The sequence below is a fragment of the Halichondria panicea genome, chromosome 9 (genome assembly GCF_963675165.1).
Source record: "Halichondria panicea chromosome 9, odHalPani1.1, whole genome shotgun sequence".
Taxonomy (NCBI): domain Eukaryota; kingdom Metazoa; phylum Porifera; class Demospongiae; order Suberitida; family Halichondriidae; genus Halichondria; species Halichondria panicea.
Window position 1 is genome coordinate 5,929,412 of NC_087385.1, and position 22,500 is coordinate 5,951,911.

General features: G+C 43.1%; 10 protein-coding genes across 10 annotated transcripts in view; 6 read left to right on the forward strand and 4 right to left on the reverse strand.

Annotated features, from left to right (window-relative positions):
- Positions 1-2,963, forward strand: part of LOC135341607 (mitogen-activated protein kinase kinase kinase kinase 4-like) — a 7,828-nt gene extending 4,865 nt beyond the window's left edge. Inside the window, exons 13-21 of the mRNA XM_064538206.1 lie at positions 259-388; positions 492-637; positions 838-913; positions 1,012-1,112; positions 1,258-1,348; positions 1,585-1,722; positions 2,051-2,131; positions 2,227-2,366; positions 2,593-2,963. Coding sequence (XP_064394276.1) covers positions 259-388; positions 492-637; positions 838-913; positions 1,012-1,112; positions 1,258-1,348; positions 1,585-1,722; positions 2,051-2,131; positions 2,227-2,366; positions 2,593-2,667 — 978 coding nt within the window. The 3' untranslated portion in view covers positions 2,668-2,963. The remainder of the gene's footprint in view (positions 1-258; positions 389-491; positions 638-837; positions 914-1,011; positions 1,113-1,257; positions 1,349-1,584; positions 1,723-2,050; positions 2,132-2,226; positions 2,367-2,592) is intronic.
- Positions 2,949-5,107, reverse strand: LOC135341636 (ubiquitin-like-conjugating enzyme ATG3). The gene is made up of 8 exons (XM_064538241.1): positions 4,926-5,107; positions 4,767-4,858; positions 4,645-4,715; positions 4,306-4,422; positions 3,994-4,181; positions 3,653-3,850; positions 3,471-3,560; positions 2,949-3,288 (listed from the first exon to the last, which is right to left on the reverse strand). The coding sequence occupies exons 1-8, from the start codon at positions 5,007-5,009 to the stop codon at positions 3,139-3,141; spliced, it is 990 nt and encodes a 329-aa protein (XP_064394311.1). The 5' UTR covers positions 5,010-5,107; the 3' UTR covers positions 2,949-3,138.
- A 47-nt stretch (positions 5,108-5,154) lies between these two features.
- Positions 5,155-7,151, forward strand: LOC135341637 (nuclear migration protein nudC-like). The gene is made up of 14 exons (XM_064538242.1): positions 5,155-5,293; positions 5,369-5,446; positions 5,499-5,549; positions 5,595-5,705; positions 5,786-5,890; positions 5,997-6,089; positions 6,170-6,187; positions 6,241-6,309; positions 6,369-6,428; positions 6,476-6,541; positions 6,594-6,677; positions 6,739-6,807; positions 6,873-6,922; positions 6,983-7,151. Exons 1-14 carry the CDS (start codon positions 5,213-5,215, stop codon positions 7,032-7,034), a joined length of 987 nt encoding a protein of 328 aa, XP_064394312.1. The 5' UTR covers positions 5,155-5,212; the 3' UTR covers positions 7,035-7,151.
- Positions 7,032-8,682, reverse strand: LOC135341638 (uncharacterized). Its single transcript, XM_064538243.1, has 9 exons — positions 8,331-8,682; positions 8,138-8,266; positions 7,894-8,084; positions 7,761-7,831; positions 7,623-7,711; positions 7,461-7,565; positions 7,345-7,398; positions 7,231-7,289; positions 7,032-7,174 (listed from the first exon to the last, which is right to left on the reverse strand). Exons 1-9 carry the CDS (start codon positions 8,586-8,588, stop codon positions 7,144-7,146), a joined length of 987 nt encoding a protein of 328 aa, XP_064394313.1. The 5' UTR covers positions 8,589-8,682; the 3' UTR covers positions 7,032-7,143.
- Positions 8,683-8,687: 5 nt separating this feature from the next.
- Positions 8,688-9,895, forward strand: LOC135341649 (calcipressin-1-like). Its single transcript, XM_064538255.1, has 4 exons — positions 8,688-8,880; positions 8,929-9,102; positions 9,325-9,487; positions 9,682-9,895. The coding sequence occupies exons 1-4, from the start codon at positions 8,785-8,787 to the stop codon at positions 9,867-9,869; spliced, it is 621 nt and encodes a 206-aa protein (XP_064394325.1). The 5' UTR covers positions 8,688-8,784; the 3' UTR covers positions 9,870-9,895.
- A 110-nt stretch (positions 9,896-10,005) lies between these two features.
- Positions 10,006-12,156, forward strand: LOC135341639 (ras-related GTP-binding protein A-like). Its single transcript, XM_064538244.1, has 9 exons — positions 10,006-10,165; positions 10,278-10,377; positions 10,434-10,500; positions 10,577-10,799; positions 10,963-11,058; positions 11,120-11,242; positions 11,451-11,542; positions 11,603-11,718; positions 11,899-12,156. Exons 1-9 carry the CDS (start codon positions 10,154-10,156, stop codon positions 12,006-12,008), a joined length of 939 nt encoding a protein of 312 aa, XP_064394314.1. The 5' UTR covers positions 10,006-10,153; the 3' UTR covers positions 12,009-12,156.
- LOC135341610 (dual specificity protein kinase shkB-like) lies at positions 12,094-15,004 on the forward strand. Its single transcript, XM_064538211.1, has 10 exons — positions 12,094-12,230; positions 12,284-12,362; positions 12,443-12,524; positions 12,592-12,790; positions 12,850-12,945; positions 13,006-13,128; positions 13,187-13,281; positions 13,345-13,457; positions 13,514-13,594; positions 13,650-15,004. The coding sequence occupies exons 1-10, from the start codon at positions 12,222-12,224 to the stop codon at positions 14,948-14,950; spliced, it is 2,178 nt and encodes a 725-aa protein (XP_064394281.1). The 5' UTR covers positions 12,094-12,221; the 3' UTR covers positions 14,951-15,004.
- Positions 15,005-15,025: 21 nt separating this feature from the next.
- On the forward strand, positions 15,026-18,158 carry LOC135341618 (uridine-cytidine kinase-like 1). Its single transcript, XM_064538222.1, has 13 exons — positions 15,026-15,210; positions 15,270-15,403; positions 15,503-15,724; positions 15,779-15,888; positions 15,945-16,072; positions 16,139-16,214; positions 16,337-16,456; positions 16,508-16,626; positions 16,690-16,783; positions 16,893-16,952; positions 17,113-17,235; positions 17,493-17,600; positions 17,762-18,158. The coding sequence occupies exons 1-13, from the start codon at positions 15,155-15,157 to the stop codon at positions 17,957-17,959; spliced, it is 1,548 nt and encodes a 515-aa protein (XP_064394292.1). The 5' UTR covers positions 15,026-15,154; the 3' UTR covers positions 17,960-18,158.
- On the reverse strand, positions 18,093-21,069 carry LOC135341615 (uncharacterized). Its single transcript, XM_064538218.1, has 12 exons — positions 20,919-21,069; positions 20,597-20,817; positions 20,239-20,304; positions 20,070-20,160; positions 19,745-19,959; positions 19,487-19,689; positions 19,296-19,391; positions 19,190-19,229; positions 19,052-19,141; positions 18,770-18,988; positions 18,484-18,667; positions 18,093-18,326 (listed from the first exon to the last, which is right to left on the reverse strand). The coding sequence occupies exons 1-12, from the start codon at positions 21,004-21,006 to the stop codon at positions 18,178-18,180; spliced, it is 1,662 nt and encodes a 553-aa protein (XP_064394288.1). The 5' UTR covers positions 21,007-21,069; the 3' UTR covers positions 18,093-18,177.
- Positions 21,070-21,194: 125 nt separating this feature from the next.
- The window catches only part of LOC135341609 (EF-hand domain-containing family member C2-like), a 3,545-nt gene continuing 2,239 nt past the window's right edge, over positions 21,195-22,500 (reverse strand). Inside the window, exons 10-15 of the mRNA XM_064538210.1 lie at positions 22,430-22,500; positions 22,187-22,377; positions 21,989-22,122; positions 21,614-21,898; positions 21,463-21,559; positions 21,195-21,382 (exon numbers count right to left, since the gene is read on the reverse strand). The exon at positions 22,430-22,500 is cut by the window's right edge and continues 102 nt beyond it. Coding sequence (XP_064394280.1) covers positions 21,275-21,382; positions 21,463-21,559; positions 21,614-21,898; positions 21,989-22,122; positions 22,187-22,377; positions 22,430-22,500 — 886 coding nt within the window. The 3' untranslated portion in view covers positions 21,195-21,274. The remainder of the gene's footprint in view (positions 21,383-21,462; positions 21,560-21,613; positions 21,899-21,988; positions 22,123-22,186; positions 22,378-22,429) is intronic.

Genomic DNA, 22,500 nt, shown 5'->3' on the forward strand with positions numbered 1-22,500 from the left:
TGTCCACAATGTAACTGTTGGTGCTCACTGAATGCACTTTGTCAGTAAACTGCTAACTGCATGTGCCTTTGCGAGTAAGCATCGATCTAATGTCTATTCCCAAATCTCATGTGTATGTGTGTGTACAATGTACATGTATAATTATGTAGGACCGTACTTGAGTTTGAAATATTGATCAGCTCTAATTAAGCCCAAGCGTATGATGAGAGTTTTGGTCTCTTTTGATGGTCCCATTACAATAACCCACCTGTTTCACAGAGTCCTGAGATTCGCAAGTACAAGCGCAAGTTCAGTGGTGAGATCTTGTGTGGAGCACTGTGGGGGGTCAACCTCCTGGTCGGTACTGACAACGGACTCTTGTTACTGGACAGAAGTGGACACGGAAAAGGTGAGCAAAGCGGCGTAAAATATAGTTCCCCGATATACTGATACTGATATCATATATATTGTAATGCATAATGTTTTAATTTGCTCCATCCTTTCTTTGTCAGTGTTTCCTCTGATCAACCGGAGAAGGTTCTCTCAGATTGAGGTACTGGAGGGGCTCAATGTGCTGGTGTGTATCAATGGCCGTAAGAACAAGCTACGTGTCTACTACCTTTCCTGGCTCAGGAACAAGATTCTCAAGGGAGATGATGTGAGGAAGAAACAATTGCAGTTACTGTATAGCCTCATGCCTCATGTTTGTGTGTGTGTCTAATGTACTTGGCCATTTCAGACAAGGCTGATTATTTGGAGAAAATGTCTCTCAACTTAGTATAATGTTTACCTAGGCTATGCTACATGTACTTCTATGTGTTATGTGGATTGACTGTACTTGTTGTGTATGTGATGCAGTTTGAGTCTGGGCACAAGGTGAGGAATGGCTATGTGTCTGTAGGAGACCTGGAGCAATGCATACACTACAACGTTGGTGAGTGGGTATCCAGTCATACACTACTGACACCAAATTTGCTGCTCTTCAGATATTGCGTGTGTACTGTTTGCTTAACCATGCCCCCCCCCCCACAGTTCAACATGATAGAATGAAGTTCCTGTGTATTGGCACTACAACGGGAGTGGAGGTGTACGCTTGGGCCCAGAAACCATACTCAAAGTTCATGGGCTTCAAGGTAAGAGTCTGCACACACAGGCAATGTGTAGCTATGAGATCACGACGAATGGCAGCTGTGGCCACATTCCAGCTAGTCTATGAATATGCCTGAAAAAACAATTTGTATAAAGTTCCAGTAGTAAAAAAAATCATTCTCCCTGCAGTCATTTCATGACCTCCCCCAAAAGCCAGTGCTGGTAGACATGGTGTGTGAGACCAACAACAGAACCAAGGTCCTCTACGCATCCAGCGTCGGTTAGTGTACCTCATAATCACCCGCTATTTGTGTTTGTAATTACATATCAGATTGTTTTACCTCTTAATTGAGTCCTAGCTGCCTCTAGCCAAAATGGTAATTTAATAAGCCCAAAGTGTCAGCCATTATCCTTTGATTAGAGTTGAATGGGTTTAATTGGCGTCCTCCCAGCTAATTGTGCTTTACCTCTACTCATGATTGTCATGTGACTATTGATGTGATGATTGTACACCAGGTTTCCATGGCATTGATCTGGATACGGGTGCTGTGCAAGACTTGTTCCTACCGAACCCCTCTCGTGGTATCATCAAACCCCACGCCATCATCACCCTACCTCGCTCTGAGGGGATGGAGCTACTGCTCTGCTTTGACAGTGAGTGTAGTGTGTCCATTAGCCAAGAGGAACTGCTATTATGTATGTATGTGGGTAGGGGTAACCCAACCCTCCCCTTCATGTGTTGTCTCAAAGTCAGAGGAGGTCCGACATGCGTGCACGAATCACTACAAGTGTTAGTGTATTTCGCCTGGACATATCACGTGGCCGCAATTACATCAATGCACTGATCAAGTAGCCTGACCTATCTATACTCTGTAGCTAGTTTTGACATGATTGTGACTCACTAAGCATATGATGCACATTACTTCTCAATACTAGTCTTGTATTACTAACATCCTCTCTCTCTCTCTCTGTGTGTACCCAGATGAAGGTGTCTATGTCAACTCTAATGGAGGACAGGTAAAGGACTCTAGGTTGCAATGGGGAGAGGTTCCTTCTTCCATAGGTGAGCCACGTGTACTGTGTGTGTACATACCTACCTTCATGTGATTATTGCAACATGTTTCTGTATAATGAACCCCCCCCCTCCTCCTCATACAGCTCTAATTGGTGACTCCCACGTCATGGGTTGGGGTAGCAAGGCCATCGAGATTAGAGCAGTGGAGAACGGACAGCTGGACGGAGTGTTTATGCACAAGAGGATACAAAAACTTCGGTTTCTCTGCGAGAGGAACGATAAGGTGAAAACCCATCACTGATCAGTATATAGCCATGTGTCCAAAGCTTCCCATGTCCCATTCCTACTGTTCCTACGTGTAGTTCTCATGACTACATGTAGTTACCCTAATAGTGACAGTTTAGTCCATTTACATGTTTGTAGGCTAATTGAGCATACAAATAGAAGAGTAGTTACAATCTTCCATATGTTTACATAATTATACCACACACACACACACACACACACAGGTCTTCTTTGCCAGTATCCGCTCCTCCAGTAGCAGCCAAGTGTACTTCATGGCCCTGAACAGAAGACTAGTCTAATGGTCCTGTTCTACATGTCTTGTTTCTTTGCCGTTAATTTGCCAGATTATTCTTATAATAATTATCAAGAACCTAAGTTGTTATGCATGTGCATTAATTTTAAATGAATGGTCAGCAAACCATACTAAACAGCACAGCACCCTCTGTGTACGTGTTACTTTTTAGTAACTGTGTAGTCAGACTTGTATAGTGTTATTATGAATGTACTTGTTTTTTTTTCTGTTATGTTTTATCTGAGCACATATAAACACCATCCTTAGTGTATTTATACATGATGTGAATAATATTGGGCATAATTATGATAAACCTGGTAATTACGGTCAAACAAATAAACACTAATCAGCCTATACATAAATATGGTAAAGGTCGTCAAACATACAACATCAACGCAAAAAAACAGTCAGCTAAGCGTAGAGCCCTACACAACACACACACACATTTCACTAGAAGTTCCACACACACACACACTAGCTATGCAGAAGTGATGGCAATCTGTTGAGTGAAGTCGTACTCGATGGTAGGTATGACAACCTGTACGAACTTGAGGAAGACGAGCAGGTAAGAGTGGACCTCCAGCTCCCGCCCGTCCTCCTCCATCATCGTCATTATTTTCTTCATTACCTGGTGGTGTGTTTGGGATAGGTGGTACATTAGTGGACTAAATTGGAGGGTAGCAAAAAATTATGTGAAAAAATTCCTGTGTATGGGGATATGAGAACATTTATTGTCTAGGCATTGCTTACAACTGTGTGGAGATTGTTACACGATTGGTAGTGTGTGTGTGTGGGGGGGGGGGGGATCACCTCAGCATGCCTGCAGGGGTGCACTGACATTCTGGGAGGAGGGGGCAGGTGTGGGTGAGTCTCCAGAGTCACCGTCTTGTTTAGATGATCCTGCAAAAAGAATAACAGTTAATTTCTAGAACAAACACTGTCACTAAATCAGCATTTTGAGCTGAAATAAGTAAGCACTGTGCTCCAGTTACCTGACTGACGTCCTCATACGTCTCATCGTCATTGAGTGGCTTCTGGTTCTCGTTGTACCCAAACAGCCAGAGTCGAGGGGTCCGGTACAAGTTATCGTAGGTGATCTGTAGGTCATAAGTACGAGTGGAGAGTATTCCAATCTCATCTGCATTGTCTTTTGATTTAGGGACTGGAACAGGATTGGCCGGTAGAGCAGCCTACAAGTGGAGGAGGGGGGGGGGGGGGGGGGCAAATCAGCTAGTCAAATAGTGAATTCTACTTGGGAAATAAAATAGCATTCATGATAGCAATACAAACTGAAACAGTACAACTATGAGACATAGCACTTCTACTAACGCACAGGGTCATCCCCTTCATCAAGATCATAGTCATCTATATCCAGGGCCGGACCCGAGTCAGTGTCTGAGTCATCATCCTCTGCTCCCATACCTCCCACCAACGGCATGTCTGGCTTATCAACCTTCACCGTCTTCTCTTTGACATCGTCCATCTTCATCTCTGACATCTTTTCCACATTTTTATCGAGAGCTACAGAGGAAGTAAAAATGGTAACTACTTGTGTGCATAATTGCTATACAATACCACGCACAGTAAACAATACTATAGGCTATGTGTATAGATAGAGTGCTCACAATAGTGTACACTGACTTACTGACTCCGTGGTGAGTGTCCACCCAACCCTCGTCCTCATCATCATTCCCCTCCAACTGAATCAACTTCTCGTTCTCAGGGATCACTCTCATCTGACTGCATCGTCTGTAACAGGGCACTGTGGTGTGTGTGTGTGTGTGTGTGTGTGTGTGTGTGTGTGTGTGTGTGTGTGTGTGTGCATGCGTGTGTGTGTGTGTGGAGGATGGTGAAGTATGCTTATTATAATATATCCAACACAAATCATCAAAGTGTTATTTGTCAATTAGAACATATTAGAGTGAGAAGAAGATAACAGTGTGCTATATGTATACGTAATCAAAAAGACACACTATTCACTCACCATTCTTGGTGACCAGGAACTGCTTGTCTGGGTTAAGATAGGACTTTTGCTTGGAAGCTTCTCCAGAAGCCCTGCGATGCATATAAACTATAAGCAAATATTTCTAGTCTACAGTTCCTCACCAGCTCCAGGTGGGGCAGTGGTGAACGAGGAAGTCACCGGCTAACATGAACTCATCTGGAGTGATCTTCCCACTCTCCTTGAACTCAGTTTTCTGTCCGTGCAGAGGTACATACAATGTGTGTATACATGGTATGCATTTAATACTTGGATATATCCACCTGCAGAATAGGAGTAATGGAGTCTCTGAACTCTCTAGCATGACTCTTGACTTTGTTCACTATGTTCTGGATCCCACTTGCCATGGTTAGAAAAACAGCTAGCTAGCTAACTAGAAGATGCTTTATCACTGCCTTGATCAATACTGTGTAGGCCACCACACCCACTTTATTTTCTGCCGACTCATGCAAAAGACAGCTACCCACGTGGCAATTCTGAGAGTTTTAGAGTTGTTCTGCTCCTGCATGCTATATCTAGTGCAAAGCTCTCCAGTCCTGGAAGCAGAAGCATGGCTGATGATCAAGATGAGGGGAAGTTTGACGGTCTACTTCTGAGTATGGCCCAGCAGCATTCTGGAGGAATCACCGATGTAAGACCCTGATGGAGAATGCAAGCTTGATCAAACATTTGTCAATCCTCACTCGTATTGTACACATGCATGCAGCTTCTGGGCACGTTCTTCAGCTTTTTGAGGAGAAAGACAGATTTCTTCACTGGTGCTGGCAAAACTCAAGCAGAGAAGGTGAGAGCTGATGGATGTGGATAGCTCCTCGATCATCGTACAATATTGATAGGTAACATTGGAAGTGCTTAGAAAGCAACAGAAACTGGCTGAAGAGGAGGAGGTGTGTACATGTAGCATTCGTTTAGTTTATTGTTGTGTGTGGTAGGAGAAGCCAAAGCCAAAAAAGGCAAAGCCAGCTAAGAAAGTCGAGGCTGCTAAGAAGGTTAAGCAGCCTCTCTCTCCAACGTCTGTGGAGAAAGAACCAGAGATCGCAGAGGTTAGCAACTGATTTGTAGACTGTGGAAAATGTTCCCTACCAGACAAAATACTTATCTGAATCTACACTGCTTTCCCCAGATAACGGACGAGGAAGCCAAGCAGATTGAAGAGGAGGAAAAAAAGAGAAAGGAAAAGAGCACTCAAGACAGTACAGTACCTCCTAAAACTGAAAATGCTGAAAAGGTGATGTAAATTACCTTCTAATCTAGTAGCCGTGGAATGGCCATCATATTGCACTACTCTATGATATGGATAAGATTTCTATCGTACTGGTGTTGCACTCCCACAGAGCGACAGTGAGGAGGAAGATGAGGATGCTAAAGGAAAGATGAAACCTAACAGTGGCAATGGAGGGGATCTGCCAAATTACAAGTGGACTCAGGTACGATGTATAATTATGCTGAACTTGAGAATGTTTTAAAATATAATTTTCTCCCCTATAATTATGCTTACCCTTATCAGACGCTGACTGAAGTGGAGGTTAGTTGAGTGGCTGTTATCTCTGTAATGAACTGAGCTCATTGTACCAACAGATTCGTGTTCCATCTGGCCTCTCTGTGCCAATCAGGAGTAGGGACTTGACAGTGGACATTCAACCCAAGGCAAGTCGCGATTCCTAGTCAAACCTTCCGTTTACCCATCACTCCATTTTTCTTTGCAGAAAATAAAGGTTCAAGTCAAAGGTCAAGAGGCCATCATTGATGGAGAGTTGTATAACAAAGTGAGTTTGTCGTATGTTATAATCTACCTATTTAAATAATTATATAGGTTAAAGTTGAAGATTGTTTTTGGACTCTCGAAGATCGTGAAGTGGTCATTATCCACCTAGAAAAGGTTTGAACTAGCTACTACGTGTAATTATAGTCAGGCTTTCGTTGTATTACAGCAAAACAACATGGAATGGTGGAGTAGGATTGTCACAACTGACCCAGAAGTCAACACTAAGAAAGTACAGCCAGAGAACTCAAAGGTACAGACTGTAGCAAAACACCTGTTTGGAATGTCTAAGTGTAAATGGATATTCTCTGCAGCTATCAGATTTGGATGGTGAGACGAGGGGAATGGTGGAGAAGATGATGTACGATCAGAGACAAAAGGAGGTGGGTAAACTCAATACTTCTCTAAGCTTGTTGTGCAATGTACTGCATGTGCACACATTTTTCAGATGGGTTTGCCTACATCAGATGAGCAGAAGAAAGAAGATGTACTAAAAAAGTAAGCTATGTCAGCATCGACATTATTGGCTGGTTAATTTTATTATTTATTCTAATACAGGTTCATGGAACAACACCCAGAAATGGATTTCTCCAAAGCCAAGATAAACTGATTGTTAAAACAATGACTAATTAATGACAATGGTTCATGTCACTGATTTATGTTATTTGTTGTAATTATTATAATTATTATTGTTCCGAGTGCCTTGAATGAAGTATTGTTCACTTTGTGATGATTTTGTCCCAAATACCCCTGCAAATTGGGAACAATAAAATAGTGTACATACCCGATTCCTCGTGTGTACTTACCGGAAGTTCTCTGCAAAGCCTTGTATCTGGAGCTGTTCCCATAACGCCCCTTTCCACTTCTAAAAGTATAATTATTATTAGGGCATTGGGAGAGTAGTCATGATTATGCTGTACCTCAATTTCTTGTAGTAGATGCTCACTATGTCTCTGGTACTTCTGAGTTTCAATCTGTAGAGACGATAGTCATGTCATAATGATTGCGTTACACTCCACTGTAATTACAGCGCTACCTCGGCCTCTCTCAGGCACTGCTCCAGGTTGTGACACACTGATAATGGGATCTTCCCCTTCCTATGGTAGATGGTGGTGGCTATGGCTTGCCTCTCCTCAGCTATCTGAATGTAAGTGGTGGTACATTTGTAGGCTCCTTTGAAATGTTTGCAGAGACCTACTTTTAATTGGAGGCTTTCTACTTGAGTTGCATAGTCTTGTACATGTGTGGAAGAGGTGTAAGGGGAGACTGGGTGGTTCTTCAGGGAGTCTGTTGGGTACAGTAAATCACATAATATTATAATTATTTTGATACTCACCTATCCTTGCCATTTCTTGATGCTTGCGATGCGTATGATGTTCTTTTTCTTTGCTTAGCTCTTCTCTCAACCTGAACAGAAGAAAGCCGTACAGTTGCTGTGCATGTGATCATGATTGTTAAAGTTATTGTACCTATTGTTGTCCTGTAGGAGGACTCTTGATTCCACCTCTAGGTGATGAAGTTGCTTTTTTAGCTGAAGTAGATCTTTAGAGGTTCCCTTCTCGTCAGGAGTGCTTAGTGAGAGATCTTGAGTGATACTCCTGGTTGGTTCGTATTCTTGTTGCTGGCTTACAGCTGTCATAAGGTACTGATTGTATATGTTCTGAGAAATCAATAGTCAACAAAATAGGCTCTAAGATGGGTACCACAGCTTACTTGTATCTCGTTCAATAGTGGTGAGAATGCTCCACTTGTCTTCACTATCTCCTCGAAAGCATCACGGTATTCTGATAGACGATCAAATGACACCGTCTTTTTTTGGTCTCCCTTTAAACTCTTGAGACGCTGTAGATACGAATACAGTACATATAGCTATAGTTCAAATCACTTCGTTATAGCTAATATTTACCTCATTCAACTGCCTTGATATTCTGTCCAAGTCATTGGTGGTTTTAAGCGCATTTCTAACATGAGCTTTGGATCTCTGCAAGCCATTTCTGTCAAACTCCCTCAAGCTGCTGTATCTCTCAGCCTTTGTGGCTGCAGATCTAGATGTGAGATGAGGTAGACCAAAGGGGGGAGGGGCTGGCTCTCTGGGGGATCTTCCTGAGACACTCTTATGATGAATAGACGGCAGGTAATGCACAGGGCCTTGGGTTTGCTCCATGATGCTGATGCAGTAGATCTACCCCCAGTAGCAGGAAAGTAGCTTTTGATACTAAAAGGGTGATGCTTGGGTAATGGTTTCCAGGGTAATGTGACATCACCGTTTGCCAGTTCAGCAGATATTAAACTGATCGTCAAGTCCTCTGATCGATCCTCCACTGACACCTTTTATCTGGACTGGCAAACAGGGTCTATAGATGTCTCAAGTAGAGAAGAGTTTATCTACTGCCAGTTTCTGGGTGGCTAGAGTGCCAGAGAGTGTCTACTCCACTGACCCAGTCATATCTCTCAGAGTGAGTTCAATTCAAGGATTAAGTTTTATATAAACCATCTTTGCACAGTCTGAGTTTGAGGTGATCTTCAGAGCCTATGATGAGAATGTTCAGTTCAACTATTTGAGGAGTTTCAACCGTGTCCGTGTTACATTCTCCTCTGTACCCCTGGCTGAGCAGGCTAGGGCCACTCTCAACAATTGTAGATTTCAAGGGACCGATCTCAAAGTACGACCTGTCGTTGTAAGTCATTAATAATGCAGTACAACAAGATAGATAGATAGAAATTCATTTTCATTTGAATAGGACAACAACAAGCAATGTGTACCGTAAATTCTAGCTATTATACAAGTAAGTCCAAACATTAATTATAAGACAAGGCAAGACCTGTGGCTTAGATGTAGAAGACGGTATGCATACCATTAGCTACTCCTATGTATATTCACTAATATCCTCCCTGTCCAGCCTATCAAGATTGGTGCTGCCACACTGGGGGTACCAGAGAAGACCAAGCAGTTCCTCATTTCTCCTCCTGCCTCCCCTCCAGTCGGCTGGGAACAGTCAGCCGAGGCCCAGCCTTGTGTGGATTTCACCCTTGTCACTGCCCTAGCCAGCCTCCAGCTACCAGGTACTCTCCCTCTGAGCATTGGTTAGGGTACAAGGTGTGTACAAGGAAGTGTACTGTGTACACAAAGATCCATAATGTTCACTAGGATTCATAAAAATGTGGAATAGTGTAAGCTTATGATAGACCTACGTAATGACAATGAGTATAATGTGACATTTTTGTGCATTATTCCCAATGTATTATTTTTCTCACAGGTGACTGTCATGAAGTGCATGAAGGGTCGCCCTCCACCCCCAGTATATTCGTGGTCACTCCAGACGATGGCATGGAGACTGAGCTAGTACCAAGTGTTCTCAGGGACGAGAAGGAAAGAGAAACGATTAGCATGGCAGCATTGCCTCGTTCTGTTGTACAAACATCTAGACCTCCCTCGAAATCATAGTCATCATCCTGTTTTACGTTTTGTCATACACATGAACTGCTATATAAGGGCGGCGATTACTCAAAAATTAATGGCCACTAATAAGAGGGCGGCATAATTACAATTGTGGAGTACCTCAATTATAAGGCGGCCTATATTCAAGGCTACTGGAGCTAACACCATGTTCTCCATTTAGAAAGTTTGTCACATGATTTTACCATAACCACAAGCTCTCAGCTAACTGCTCTATCTCTGTCCTCTCTCCTACTACTGGTACTCTGCAGCCCAGACTAAAGGACCCAATCATGAAGAAGAAGGTGAGTTGTTGTCTCATCTTGAGTCTGTATTAAGGCCAGCTAGCTAGTGACTGTGTAAATTGGTGAGCCAACCCATCCCATGATTTCATCACCCCTTGTGTGTGTACTGCAGGTGCTGTTAATGGGGAAGAGTGGGTCAGGAAAGACTAGTATGAGATCAATCATCTTTGCAAACTATATTGCGAGGGACACAAGACGACTAGGAGCAACAAGTAAGGATTCATTGTTTACTATAGTACCCCATTAAAACACGTGTTCTGTTCTATAGTTGATGTGGAGCACTCACATGTTCGATTCCTTGGCAACCTGGTCTTGAACCTGTGGGACTGTGGCGGGTACGTATACAGTACAATCATATATAGCCACTTATACCCAATTGGCTAATCACTATCCACACACACCCACACACAGACAAGAAGCGTTTATGGAGAACTATTTCACGAGTCAGAGAGATAATGTGTTTCGCAATGTGGAGGTGCTGATCTATGTGTTTGATGTTGAGAGCAGGGAGGTGGAGCGAGACATGCACTATTATCAGTCCTGTCTGGAGGCCATCTTGCAGAACTCACCTGAAGCCAAGGTCTTCTGTCTCATCCACAAGATGGATCTCATCCCAGAAGACCAAAGAAGTGTGGTGAGTGTGTGACGTACAGACTGTACAATGTGTAGTGCCTGCAATTTTTCAGGTCTTGGTTTTTAAAATACATGTAGATTGTAGGGTCGCCTAGCTATCTTAAATTCTGTGCCAAAATCTGTTGTATTTACTTAAGCTTCACTGTTCATTGTGATTCCCTCAGATCTACGACAAAAGAGAGTCTGAGTTAAAGAAGAGATCTCTCCCATTGGATTGTACTTGCTTCAAAACCTCCATTTGGGACGAAACCCTCTACAAGGTAAACAAATGTAGTGATGCAATAAGTATATTTACAAGTATGTATTGTATGTTTCTCCCAGGCCTGGTCAAACATAGTGCATTTACTCATCCCCAATGTCCACTACCTGGAGTCCAGTCTAAGCAACTTTGCCACTATCTTGGATGCTGACGAAGTGCTTCTCTTTGAGAGAGCCACCTTTCTGGTGAGTCATAGTAGCAACCCATACCTGGGCCAAGAGATTGTTGTGTGTGGAGGAATATATGCTTTGTGTTCTTGGTGTTGAGTCAGTTCTTAATGAGTATCTCATTTGTCCATTCATAATAGACAAGTTGCTTGTGTGTAGCTCCGCTTACGTAGTTATTATGTGTGTGTGTTCGAGACGGTATTGTGAGGACGGTTCTCCTGCACAGGTGATAGCCCACTCTGTGCGGCGGCCTCACGCGGATGTCCATCGCTTTGAGAAGATTAGTAACATTGTCAAGCAATTCAAGCTCAGTTGTAGGTGAGTATCTGATCACACTTTGCTCTGAAGAGGTTTGTATTGTACCTGTCTCCATTCCAGTAAACTCCAAGCCCAGTTCCAGAGTATGGAAGTCAGAAATTCATGTTTTGCTTCTTTCATCGACATCTTTACTCCAAACACATACGTGATGGTCATCATGTCCGACCCTGACATACGTGAGTCAATTAAAAAGAGAACATAGATATCAGAATTGTCAGTATAATTATATGTATATAGTAGTCTGGGAGCCAGACCTTTCTTTGGAGAGCTGCTCTCCTTGATTTTGCCCCCGAGAATAGGTCTGGCCCCCCAGACTAATGTATATAGAAGTTTACCACATTGCTTGCTCCTCACAGCATCAGCCGCAACTCTGGTGAACATCAGAAATGCTAGGAAATACTTTGAGAAGATTGAGCGGTTAGAAGGCACTCTACCGGCCACTGCAGTACCGCCAAAGTTCCAATAAGCAATATTAATGGACCTATCAGTGTGATGCTTTTTTTGTTTGTTCAGTATTAAATGTGTATTGTATATCTTTTAAATCGTTGGCACATAATAATTATTGTACAAAGTTATGAATATCATGTATAATAAATTCGTGAACCTCACTCTGATCTGGTGATACTCTTTTAATCATCTCAAGATCTAAGCATGTAAGCTTCAGCAAAAAGTTGTAAAAATGAGGAAGGTAAGCTAGCTGTATGTTTACAGTAATTACTCTAATAAACTGCTTCTCTGCAGGTCATCTTGATGGGTGAAAGCACTGGTGTCGGGAGCATGAGGAGAATCGTGTTCTCAACCTTTTTACCATGGGAAGCCAGTACGTGTGCCATAATAGCTAGACGACTGCGTGTGGTGTTATGCTTGTAAACACATGTATCAGCATTATAAATATTTCAGAGACAAAGCCGCCAGTTTCTCCCTTGGTAAACGTACTCTTTGACAAATTTGAGATTGTTACAGTCAGGGCTAAAAGATACAGGTAGAGTCTAAACTCCAAGCAATTTCCAATGCCTGATCGATGCATATGTCTTTTTTTGTGTCTACAGTGGGGAGGATGGCAGCCAGCTCTTTACTGATGTTGAAGCAGTCATTTATGTTATGGATGTGAAAAGCAAGGAATGTGAGAAAGATATGGACGATTACAAGACATGTCTGTTTGAACAGATTATTAAGTATTCTCCTACTGCTAAAGTGTTCTGTCTTGTTCACCAAATGGACCTTGTTCCTAAGAACCAAAGAAAAATGGTTATTAAAAACAAAAATGTTAGTGATTAATAGACTATATCAAGTGCTTTTTCCACTAGATCTTCAAAAAGAGAGAGGACGAAATTGAGAAGAATTCGCTTCCGTACAAGTGTGTTTGTTTTGCCACCTCAATTTGGGATGAGACGTTGTACAAGGTATATATGCTGTAACCATGTTCACTGATTACATCTAATAGTTTGTGTGCTGTTGTGCAGGCATGGTCTGCTATCGTCCGCTCCATTGTCCCTAATCTTAGCCAGCTGGATGCTTGTGCAAAACACCTTAGTGACTTGTTGGATGCCAACGAAGTTGTACTGTTTCACAAGCTCACATACCTGGTATCAAAATTAATTATGCGTTTGTGTTGAACCCAAAATTATTGTGATATGATTTCAGACCCTAGCACATGTAGTGCGTAAACCCCATTCTGATAACCTCCGATTTGAAAAGATCAGCAACATTATGAAGCAGTTTAAACTCAGCTGTGCCATGTAAGTGGCTTATAAAACAACCAATTTTGCATCATTTTGTCAATTTGTTAATTACTGTCGCAGGAGGCTCTGTGCTGTTCAAGATATGGAGGTGCGGAACTCGTGTTTTGCTGCTTTCATATGCAGTTTCACGGCAGACCTTATCGTAATGATTGTTTCAGCCAATCCAAAGCTACGTGAGTGTCTTATTGTCAAAGTCTATTTTTCTTCTGTCATAAGTTATATTATGCAGAACTTTTCACTGTAAAAAGAGTTCTTCAGGGGAATTTGGATATGGTAGTGCCACCAGCCACTGTGATACCTGAATTGGATGGTAGGTCTATCAACTTTTTTATTTATACTTATAGTAACCACACACACATTCACAGTGGAACAAAGTGCTAGAGAAAAGTCAGATGTTAGACAAGCTGTTGACCAACCTTCTGATCACGAGCAATCGTGTCAAGCCAACGTGGACAGTCCATTGAGTGCAGTGGCTAAAGAGATTGAAGAAGCAGAATCACGAATCAAAGAAGCTAAGAAACTTTTGGAGGAGGTGACCGCTCAGCAACAAATGGAAAAACAACATGATGCTGGTTCAAAGTCGAATGAAGAAGAAAAGATCCAATTCATGAAACAATTGCTTGACAAGCAAGATATATGCATCTGGAATCAGTTTGTTCGAGTGAAGCAGTTAAAACAACAATGCAAGGAACAGGAACAACTACAAGAGGAATCACAGCAGACAAATATGGAATTGGAACGAAGAGTTGAGGCTGCTGAGCAACTAAAAGAGGACTCACAGCAGACAAACATGGACTTGGAACGAAGAGTTGAGGCTGCTGAGCATCTACAAGAGGACTCACAGCAGACAAACGTAGAATTGGAACGAAGAGTTGAGATTGCTGAGCAAAGAGTGACAGAGCTGGAGACACAGTGGGTTGTCAATAGAGAGGAGATCGATATGACAGACCAAGAGCTTGGTGTGGGCGCTTGGGGAGTCGTGAAGGTCGCCATGTTTCGAGGAACTGAAGTAGCTGCCAAAATGATGCACCAGCAAATCCAATCCGATTACTATCGCGATCTATTCGTTCGTGAAATAAACAATGCAGCTCGACTTCGACATCCAAACCTCACACAATTTATTGGTGCAACCATTGAAGGTGACATGATAATTCTAACAGAGCTTCTCCACACAAGTCTTAGAAAAAGTCTTGAGCAAAGTGGATCCATCTCTCGAGAACAGATCATTGGAGTCAGTTTGGATGTTTGCAAAGCATTGAACTATCTACATCTAATGCGACCTGAACCTTTCGTGCATCGAGATGTGAGCAGTGCAAACGTCCTCTTGGAAAAGCTCTCAGAAAATCTGTGGAAAGCCAAGCTAGCTGATTATGGAACTGTTAATTACTTGTGTCGACTTGAAACAGAGGTACCTGGAAACATAACGTATGCAGCACCCGAAGCTGTCTCCCCTTCCCAGCAATCACCTAAAATGGACGTGTTCAGTTTTGGAATTCTCCTGATTGAGATGTGTACTGGAAAGTTCCCTGAGGTCGATGCTCGCAACCGACTTATCAGTCAGATAAAGGATCGTTCGTTTGTAAAACTTCTCCGAAAATGCATAATTCATAACAAGGACAAAAGACCAGAAATTACTGAAGTATTGTTTGATCTGTCTAGATTTTAGAATCATTATGACATTGTGTTTGAGTGTGTGTCTATTAAATTTTTCATATAATTATGGTGTCAAGCAAAGGGTGTGGCATTGGAGTGGGCGTGGCTGAATACCCACATGGTCATGGTGTAGCTACATGTACATTGCAGAGAATCGCTCTCTTGTTCAGTTCTTACCGCTAGCTAGCTCAAGCTACGCACCCGTTCACCGTTCAAGATGAGCCAGATGCCTAATGTGCTGTCAGTGTCAACCTCTGGGAGCGAGTCTGGAGAGTAAGTCAAGGATTCCTCTAAGTCATTGTGTTTCTATAAACTATCCCTGCTGCATGTAGTGATGAGAATGTGGGGGAGCTGGAGGAGCAAGACACCTTTAGTCCTCCGCCCTCACCCGTCAAATCCAAACCAGTTGAGCGAGAGAGGATACCGTCGGAAAAAATGAAGAAAAGACGAACCATTTACACAGCAGGTACGTATGTATAGCAAGAATTAGTGTTTGTTTAGGTAGTTCACTTGACTTGCTAGGAACGTGTTGATCATCATGCACACATTGTGTACACTCACGCAGGTCGTCCCCCGTGGTACAACTCTCAGGGTGAGATCATGGGGACGTTTGTGATTGGTCTCGCCGGGGGCAGTGCTAGTGGGAAGACGACGGTGGCCTGCCGTGTGATAGAGAGTCTTAAGGTGCCCTGGGTGAGCCTGCTCTCCATGGACTCATTCTACAAGGTGCTCACACCCTCCCAACACGAGGCAGCTGCCAAGAACGAATACAACTTTGATCATCCAGGTGTGTCTCATTACTTAATGTGATAACTATCGATGTCAATTTGGCATTGTGCAGATTCCATTGATTTCGAGCTGCTCATTGAGACCCTGGCCAAGTTGAAAGAAGGAAAACATGTTGAAGTTCCTTTCTATGATTTTTCAACCCATCGCAGGGCTAAATACACTGTACGATAGCTACTTGTTTTGGTGCTACTACGATCCAACATGCTTGTTTCTCACAGAAAACAATGTATGGGGCAAACGTCATCATCTTTGAGGGTATTTTAGCGTTTGCTAACAAGGAGCTGCTCAATCTGATGGACTTGAAAGTGTTTGTGGATACTGACTCTGACGTCAGACTAGTTAGAAGGTTAGTATATGCATTGAGCTTGAGAGCATGTGAAGGTTGAGTATGTATGTATGGTGGCTTTGACAGATTGAGGAGAGACATCACTGAAAGGGGTAGAGAGTTGGAGGGTGTTCTCAAACTATACAACAAATTTGTCAAACCTGTGAGCCAACGTCTGTCCGTTATTCCTCTCTGAATGTCATTGTGTATGCGTGTGTGTCTATGCATGCACGGTTACAGCTGCTTATGTATGACATGATGTGAACTCGTTTCTTCTCCCTGCAGGCTTTCCAACAGTACATAGAGCCCACCATGCAGCATGCTGACATTGTGGTACCTCAGGGAGCTGAGAATGAGGTTGCTATGAGACTGATTGTTCAACATATTAAAAACCAGCTGAAAAAGGTTAGTGTACTAGTACCTAGATAAGGATTGACACTCTTTAATGGTGTGTAGCGTGGATTCAAGTCCCGTTCCAAGCTCCTAAATGGGCAGCCGAATGGAAACAAGTTACCAGAGTCCGTTCTCATTCTGCCTGGCAAGCCACAAGTCAAGGGAATGCACACAGTGATAAGGTGAGCATTGCCAGCTTTTGATATATAATTAATTTTATTGCAATGCTCATGTTTTGTGTTCAGGAATAGAGACACTAAGAGAGACGATTTTGTGTTCTACACCAACCGACTGGCGTGTCTCTTGATAGAGCACGCACTTTCCCTCCTACCGTTTGAGGTGATCAAGTAATTCAACATTTTTAATATCTATAGTCAAAATTTGTTCAATTGCCTATTATAACGTTCCCATTTCTCAGTGTGTGTTACTAGCACACCTGTCCTTGTAGGATTGTATGGTGGAATCACCTCAGGGAAGTCAGTACATGGGAAAGACATTCCGTGGGAAAGTAAGGTGTTCTTTGTTGAGAAGTGTCAATTAAGTGCTAAGTGTATCTAATTAGCGTGAACTGCTGTTGGAGACATGTTACAGTAATTGTATGGCAATTCACAAAGTTCACAAGTTTATGTATAAATTGAATCGGCATCCTCTCTCTCTCTCTCTCTAAGGTGTGTGGAGTGTCCATCCTGAGGGCAGGGGAAGTGCTGGAGCCAGCTCTCCTCTCAGTCTGCAAGGACGCCACTCTCGGCAAGATACTTATCCAGACCAACCCCAATACCGGAGAACCAGAGGTACGGCACACATACAAACAATCTATTATTCTACTTGGGAGTTAGGAATTTTGAACCAGACACTATGATTTATGTGCATGGTAAACCTGGTGATCCAGCAAACTGCTGAACTAGAGAACCAGCATTATGATAGCACTTTGATGAGAGAAGTGTTAAGTGTATCTAATTAGTGCATTGAACTGCTGTTATACATGTTACTACTACAATGTGCCAATACTGGTTGAGAAATGGTATGTGTGTGTGTGTATTTACTGCAGCTGCACTTTCTTCGTCTTCCCTCGAACATTGCTGAATTCCATGTTGTCTTAATGGATGCTACTATAGCTACTGGAGCAGCTGCCATCATGGCCATACGCATCCTACTGGTGAGGCCTATGTGTCTGATACTGTACGTAGTCAAGAGCTTACAGTATCGAGTTGAACGAATATTTTTTACTCCACGAAAATTACCCGCTATACGGTAGTCACTGTAGGGATAGTCACTGTAGGGAATGCATTGCTCATATGCTGTTCTCCCTGTGTACAGGACCACGATGTGAAGGAGGAGAATATAATGTTTGTGTCTATACTGGCCTCTCGCCTGGGTGCACACTCTGTGGCCTATGCCTTCCCTAGAGTCAACATCGTCACCTCTGCTATAGACGAACAGGTCAACGAAAACTTTTACATTCTACCTGGTGTTGGTAATTATGGCGACAGATACTTTGGGACTGGACTTGACTAATGCATGAACCCTCCAATCTGAGAAAAACTTTTTCTATGTACAAAATTATCCGTTTGTTTGGCTCAATAATTATATCTTTTTATAATTACGATAATAATTTTGTTGTGCAAATTCTTTTTTTTTAAGTTTCACATGTGTATACATAATTATTGTAAATAAATTATTCTGATTCAAATAACATAAGAGTAAATTTGTTGTTGCAGACGCTATTCTTAGAGCTAGAACAGTTCAAGTAGTTTGTTAGTCATGTTGTCCCAGAGCTGTACACACAGGGACAGGGCCCTCCACATGACATCAGTGCACTGGTTCAACCACTCCCCCCTCACAGGAACGTACTGTTGCATCACCTCCACCATCTTACCAGGCCCTGGGCATGGACATGGGAGAAAAAATGAAACGTGATGTCAAAATAGGTAGTAACACAAAAAGTTGGGAGACAAAGAGTTACAGTTGCTCATAGCTAGAACAAAGAGAACGAGCTATACATACATACCCAACTTGTAAACGTAGCTGTAAGCATTTACCGGTTCTGGCTAGCTGGAGAAGTAGTAGAGAGAGTAGAACGAGATAGACAATACTGAGCAGTACGATGAGGAAGCCACACCCACTACACCACCCTCCTGCTGTGTCCAGCGTCTTCAATTCACCAATCTCACGTTGTTTTTTCTGACTGGTACGAAACAAAGCGTTGTGGCGAGTGAGAAGACCCTAGTGTAGACAGTGGTAATGAAAATTAATATCAGACAATGTAGTACATGTACACAGGTAACCACAAACCACACACATGCATACAACGCTGCCGGGCCTCACCTGTGCTAGGGTCTTCTCCTCTGGGCTTCCCCTGGCCACTATCTGATAGAGTGTGAGGGAGATCTCGTGGAGGGGGAGGTCAGTGGAGAGCTGCTCTTGTCCGGCCAGTTCCTTGAGGAGGACTTGAGAGGAAAAGGGGAGAGAGGGGAACAGTGTACACCAGCTACGGACACTGAATACAGAGTGGGAGAGACAACACATCGCAAAGGAAATAGCCACCTAAGAGAATAGAGACATTGCCTTGTTCACAAGGAACACGTGTTAAGCAAAGAAGGCACATACCTCTGATTGCTTGTCTTCAGACAGTCTCTTAAAGACGGCTGTGAAGTATCTATTGACTTCTCTGTCAGAGGATGAGCCAATCAGAGTTGTCTGGGGGAAGAGTGAGTGAGGACAGAACAACACGACATGTTAATATACCTCTAGCTGATGAAGCATCTCTTGCACATTTGTCTGCATTCTGAGTCAAATTAAAAACAACAGAGTGAAACACACTGCACTAGTCTAAGAGTGCTTATAAGCTCACTTCCTGGTACTGAGCAGTGGGGATGCCAGTAGAGCACACAAAGTGGTAGGAGGTAGCTTGAAGGCCAGGTCAGTACCACCTCTCTCATCAAGCACCCTGTAAAGGCAGTATAAAGGCAATTTAGAAGAAAACGGCGGTATGATAGAATGGAGGAACTTTTTTGAAAGTTACATACTCAACTAGTTTGTTACCTTAGTAGAACACAGGTGTAGTCGACAGCATAGTTGAGTACTTGCCGAGGGACGTTAGGGGTAGAGTACAGGAGGGGGAGGCACAGCTCTGGCCATGCATCCAAAGCAGACACAAGGTATAGCTGGGGGTGTGGTAACCCTGCCCACAACAGAGAGAGAGCTTCCGGAACTTTGCTCAGGCTGGATTGCAAAAGTAGCTTGATCTGTGGTTAAGAGAAAACTGATAAAGTGCTCTAAAATCCAACGAACTTTACACACCTTCTGAGTACACTCAGTACATGTGCTTGGTTTGCAGTTAATGAGAAGTTGTAGGATGATCCTAGAGCCATAGGTGGGTAGCCCGGTTCTCACCTCAGTCAGGAGCGTGTCCAAGCAGTACCTGAAGATGCTCTCTTGTACCAGTGGTGGACAGGAGCGGGTCAGTGAGATGAGTGGCTTCTTACACGGGTCAGATAGAGCGTTGAGAGGGTAGCCTGTGTTGGGGGGGTACATAGTCACATGAATGGTTGTGGAAACATGTGCAGGGAATCACACACAACACTATGTAAAGAGGATGGATCTTTGAAAGCACACTTGTGTTCACCTGGTGTTCTGTTGGTGAAGGCAAACTCTCTCTCCACCTCCACATCTCCAAACAGCTGCTGCAGCTGTTGTGTCACCTCCTTGAGCAGATTCTAGACCACAATACAACAACAGTGAATCAGGAACTGAACTAAGAGATAAGAAACACTAACAGTTGTATGCTTTCTCACCTGTGAATGGTTTGGGTACTTCTGACGAGCCTCTTTGGTGAGGTTTTGGAGAGTTTTGGGGTCCAGCTGTGGTGGTATAATATCTGTTAATTCATCACCGTTCCTAGTGTAACATCAACCACACAACTGGCAAACACAGCAATTTTTTCCCCACAATTCATACGATTAAAATTTCTTATCTACCACTGCTTTTTTTAGCACACATATTACATTACATCACTTTTGGTGAGCGTGCAATTCCCTTTGTGTATGGAAACAACAGAACAAAAACTTTACATCATAATTCATCTTCAACGCTCTAGTTAACAATTACAATTAATAATTATTATCGCATACATTAATTTAAATGACCACCCACCTCTCTAACAAACTCGTCATAGTCATATTTCTGCTGAATCTTTGGTTTCTTGGTGATAGTTCTCTTCTTGACAGGGGCCTCAGTGTTGTTGGTAGGGCTCACTTTCTGTCTGGTCTTGGTAGAGGAGGAGGCATCCTTAGGTGGCGGTGGCTTACTCTCATCTTCTTCCTCAACCTGACGGGAGAACTGGGCAAAGGTTCCGGTAGACTCCTGTAGACCACCTGTACAAACGATAGTTAGGTTAGCTCTGCAGTGTTCATACAACATGTAATGACAAGGTAGCAAGTAGCTAGTAAATATTTTATACAGGTCGTGTAGCTACCTATTTTCTTTGAGTTTGCCTCCTTTACAGCAGCTGTTGGGGCCCTCTTCCCTCCAGTCCCAGCCACCACTGTCCACTTAGTACTCATGATCAGGCCAAATCCTTATGAAGAGTACTCACTACTCAACTAAACTTCAGCACTAGTATAGTAACATATAACTTCAGCAAGCTATGAAAATCACCAACACACGTGTGGTAAGTTTTATTCCATCACTTCCTGTACCAAGCTAGTGGTTACAACACCCACGCAAACACTTGTTTTTGCACACACAATCATGATTGTAAACAATTACACTGCATGAAAAGAGCATAAAAACTTGTCCTATGTAACTATTGCTAATAATTATGAGTCAGTGTCAGTGTGTCTTAAGGTCCTCGATGAGAGCATTGTAATGAATGGGTCCAAGTGTGCTTGTCCATCCCTCTACACTGGCGCTCCATGAACCAGACGTGCCAGCAGCAACCTGCAACAACACAGTCAATGTTAATACAGCACACACACAGACTTATCATAATTACATAAGGCTGGTGTGTAACTGCTTACTTTGGTTCCAGTTTCGACTGGGAGAGGGTGGTCCTTCCAGTTGAGGAGTTGCACAAACTGGTTGTAGTCAATAGGCCCCCCAAACTTGCTTCCACAACTGCAAATGAATCAAATGAAAGCCTGCAGGTGGTATGATTATTATATCACTCACTTCATGACAGCTCCATCAACAAGCTGATCAGACAGTGGTAACCCTATGGTATGGCACACATGTCTCAGCTTCTCTTTGCTGACAAACCCCTCGTCATACTTATCACATGACTTGAGGGCTGCGAGCAGTTGTGAGAATCCAGTGAAGTTACGCAGTTTGAGGTCCTTCTGTATAATACGTATGAGTGAAGAGAGGAGAGGGTAGACCTTGTCTCCGTAGTGTCGTGCCAGTGTCATCAGCTCGTGGTCGTTGAGCATCCCTTGAGCCAAACTCAGCGCCACAACTCTGTAGGGAGAGTACAGAGATAACAAACCAAATAGTTAGAGCACATCAGGCCTACGGTATAATTATAATAGGGGAAGTTTTAATATTAACCTAAATTTGTCGAATGGTAGCTGTTTTTTGTTGTCAATATCAGCACCAGCGAAAGCGTCCTCCACATGTTGAATGTATGAGGCTGCTGGACCCCTCAGTTTGGATAGGATCAGGGAGATATTCGCATGAGGGAACTGCAGAGTAATAGTTGCAGTATGAAGCCAATGTTCTATATTTACTGTAGGAGTTTGTGCCCACCTGATCGCTGTGTTTCTCCATGTACCTCAGTGCATACTCATCAGCATCGATGAACACAAATTTGTGTTTGTTGAACTCGACCCTGCTGCCAATGTACAGGTCCTCTGCCTGGTAGTGACTGGTGGGGTCTGACTCCGACCTCTTGGGCTTGGCTATGGGACCTCGTTCGAGAAACTTGCCACCAATAATGCCTACAGTGCACATGGTCTCAAGCTATATAATTATTACGTAAGGTTGTCTCACCGGAGTTTCTCTGAGGAGGTTCAAACACTGTGAAGGTGTCATCGGAGAGGTGATAGAATACAATGAATCGT

Excerpts from the sequence above, each read along its gene's own strand:
- LOC135341636 (XM_064538241.1), bottom strand. The coding sequence starts at position 5,009 with ATGGCAAGTGGGATCCAGAACATAGTGAACAAAGTCAAGAGTCATGCT. Across the intron at positions 4,859-4,925 it reads CCATTACTCCTATTCTGCAG|AAAACTGAGTTCAAGGAGAG; the intron begins GTGGATATATCC and ends CTGCACGGACAG. Across the intron at positions 4,716-4,766 it reads CACTGCCCCACCTGGAGCTG|GGCTTCTGGAGAAGCTTCCA; the intron begins GTGAGGAACTGT and ends TATGCATCGCAG.
- LOC135341637 (XM_064538242.1), top strand. The coding sequence starts at position 5,213 with ATGGCTGATGATCAAGATGAGGGGAAGTTTGACGGTCTACTTCTGAGT. Across the intron at positions 5,891-5,996 it reads AAACTGAAAATGCTGAAAAG|AGCGACAGTGAGGAGGAAGA; the intron begins GTGATGTAAATT and ends GCACTCCCACAG. Across the intron at positions 6,923-6,982 it reads AAAGAAGATGTACTAAAAAA|GTTCATGGAACAACACCCAG; the intron begins GTAAGCTATGTC and ends ATTCTAATACAG.
- LOC135341638 (XM_064538243.1), bottom strand. The coding sequence starts at position 8,588 with ATGGAGCAAACCCAAGGCCCTGTGCATTACCTGCCGTCTATTCATCAT. Across the intron at positions 8,267-8,330 it reads TATCAAGGCAGTTGAATGAG|CGTCTCAAGAGTTTAAAGGG; the intron begins GTAAATATTAGC and ends TCGTATCTACAG. Across the intron at positions 7,832-7,893 it reads CTCCTACAGGACAACAATAG|GTTGAGAGAAGAGCTAAGCA; the intron begins GTACAATAACTT and ends TCTTCTGTTCAG.
- LOC135341649 (XM_064538255.1), top strand. The coding sequence starts at position 8,785 with ATGTCTCAAGTAGAGAAGAGTTTATCTACTGCCAGTTTCTGGGTGGCT. Across the intron at positions 8,881-8,928 it reads ACCCAGTCATATCTCTCAGA|TCTGAGTTTGAGGTGATCTT; the intron begins GTGAGTTCAATT and ends ATCTTTGCACAG. Across the intron at positions 9,103-9,324 it reads TCAAAGTACGACCTGTCGTT|CCTATCAAGATTGGTGCTGC; the intron begins GTAAGTCATTAA and ends CTCCCTGTCCAG.
- LOC135341639 (XM_064538244.1), top strand. Across the intron at positions 10,378-10,433 it reads AAGACGACTAGGAGCAACAA|TTGATGTGGAGCACTCACAT; the intron begins GTAAGGATTCAT and ends TCTGTTCTATAG. Across the intron at positions 11,719-11,898 it reads CATGTCCGACCCTGACATAC|CATCAGCCGCAACTCTGGTG; the intron begins GTGAGTCAATTA and ends TGCTCCTCACAG.
- LOC135341610 (XM_064538211.1), top strand. Across the intron at positions 12,363-12,442 it reads CTTTTTACCATGGGAAGCCA|AGACAAAGCCGCCAGTTTCT; the intron begins GTACGTGTGCCA and ends TAAATATTTCAG. Across the intron at positions 13,129-13,186 it reads TTCACAAGCTCACATACCTG|ACCCTAGCACATGTAGTGCG; the intron begins GTATCAAAATTA and ends ATATGATTTCAG.
- LOC135341618 (XM_064538222.1), top strand. The coding sequence starts at position 15,155 with ATGAGCCAGATGCCTAATGTGCTGTCAGTGTCAACCTCTGGGAGCGAG. Across the intron at positions 15,211-15,269 it reads TCTGGGAGCGAGTCTGGAGA|TGATGAGAATGTGGGGGAGC; the intron begins GTAAGTCAAGGA and ends TGCTGCATGTAG. Across the intron at positions 17,601-17,761 it reads TGGCCATACGCATCCTACTG|GACCACGATGTGAAGGAGGA; the intron begins GTGAGGCCTATG and ends CCCTGTGTACAG.
- LOC135341615 (XM_064538218.1), bottom strand. The coding sequence starts at position 21,006 with ATGAGTACTAAGTGGACAGTGGTGGCTGGGACTGGAGGGAAGAGGGCC. Across the intron at positions 20,305-20,596 it reads ATGACGAGTTTGTTAGAGAG|CTGGACCCCAAAACTCTCCA; the intron begins GTGGGTGGTCAT and ends ATACCACCACAG. Across the intron at positions 18,327-18,483 it reads TCTCCAGCTAGCCAGAACCG|GGCCTGGTAAGATGGTGGAG; the intron begins GTAAATGCTTAC and ends GTCCATGCCCAG.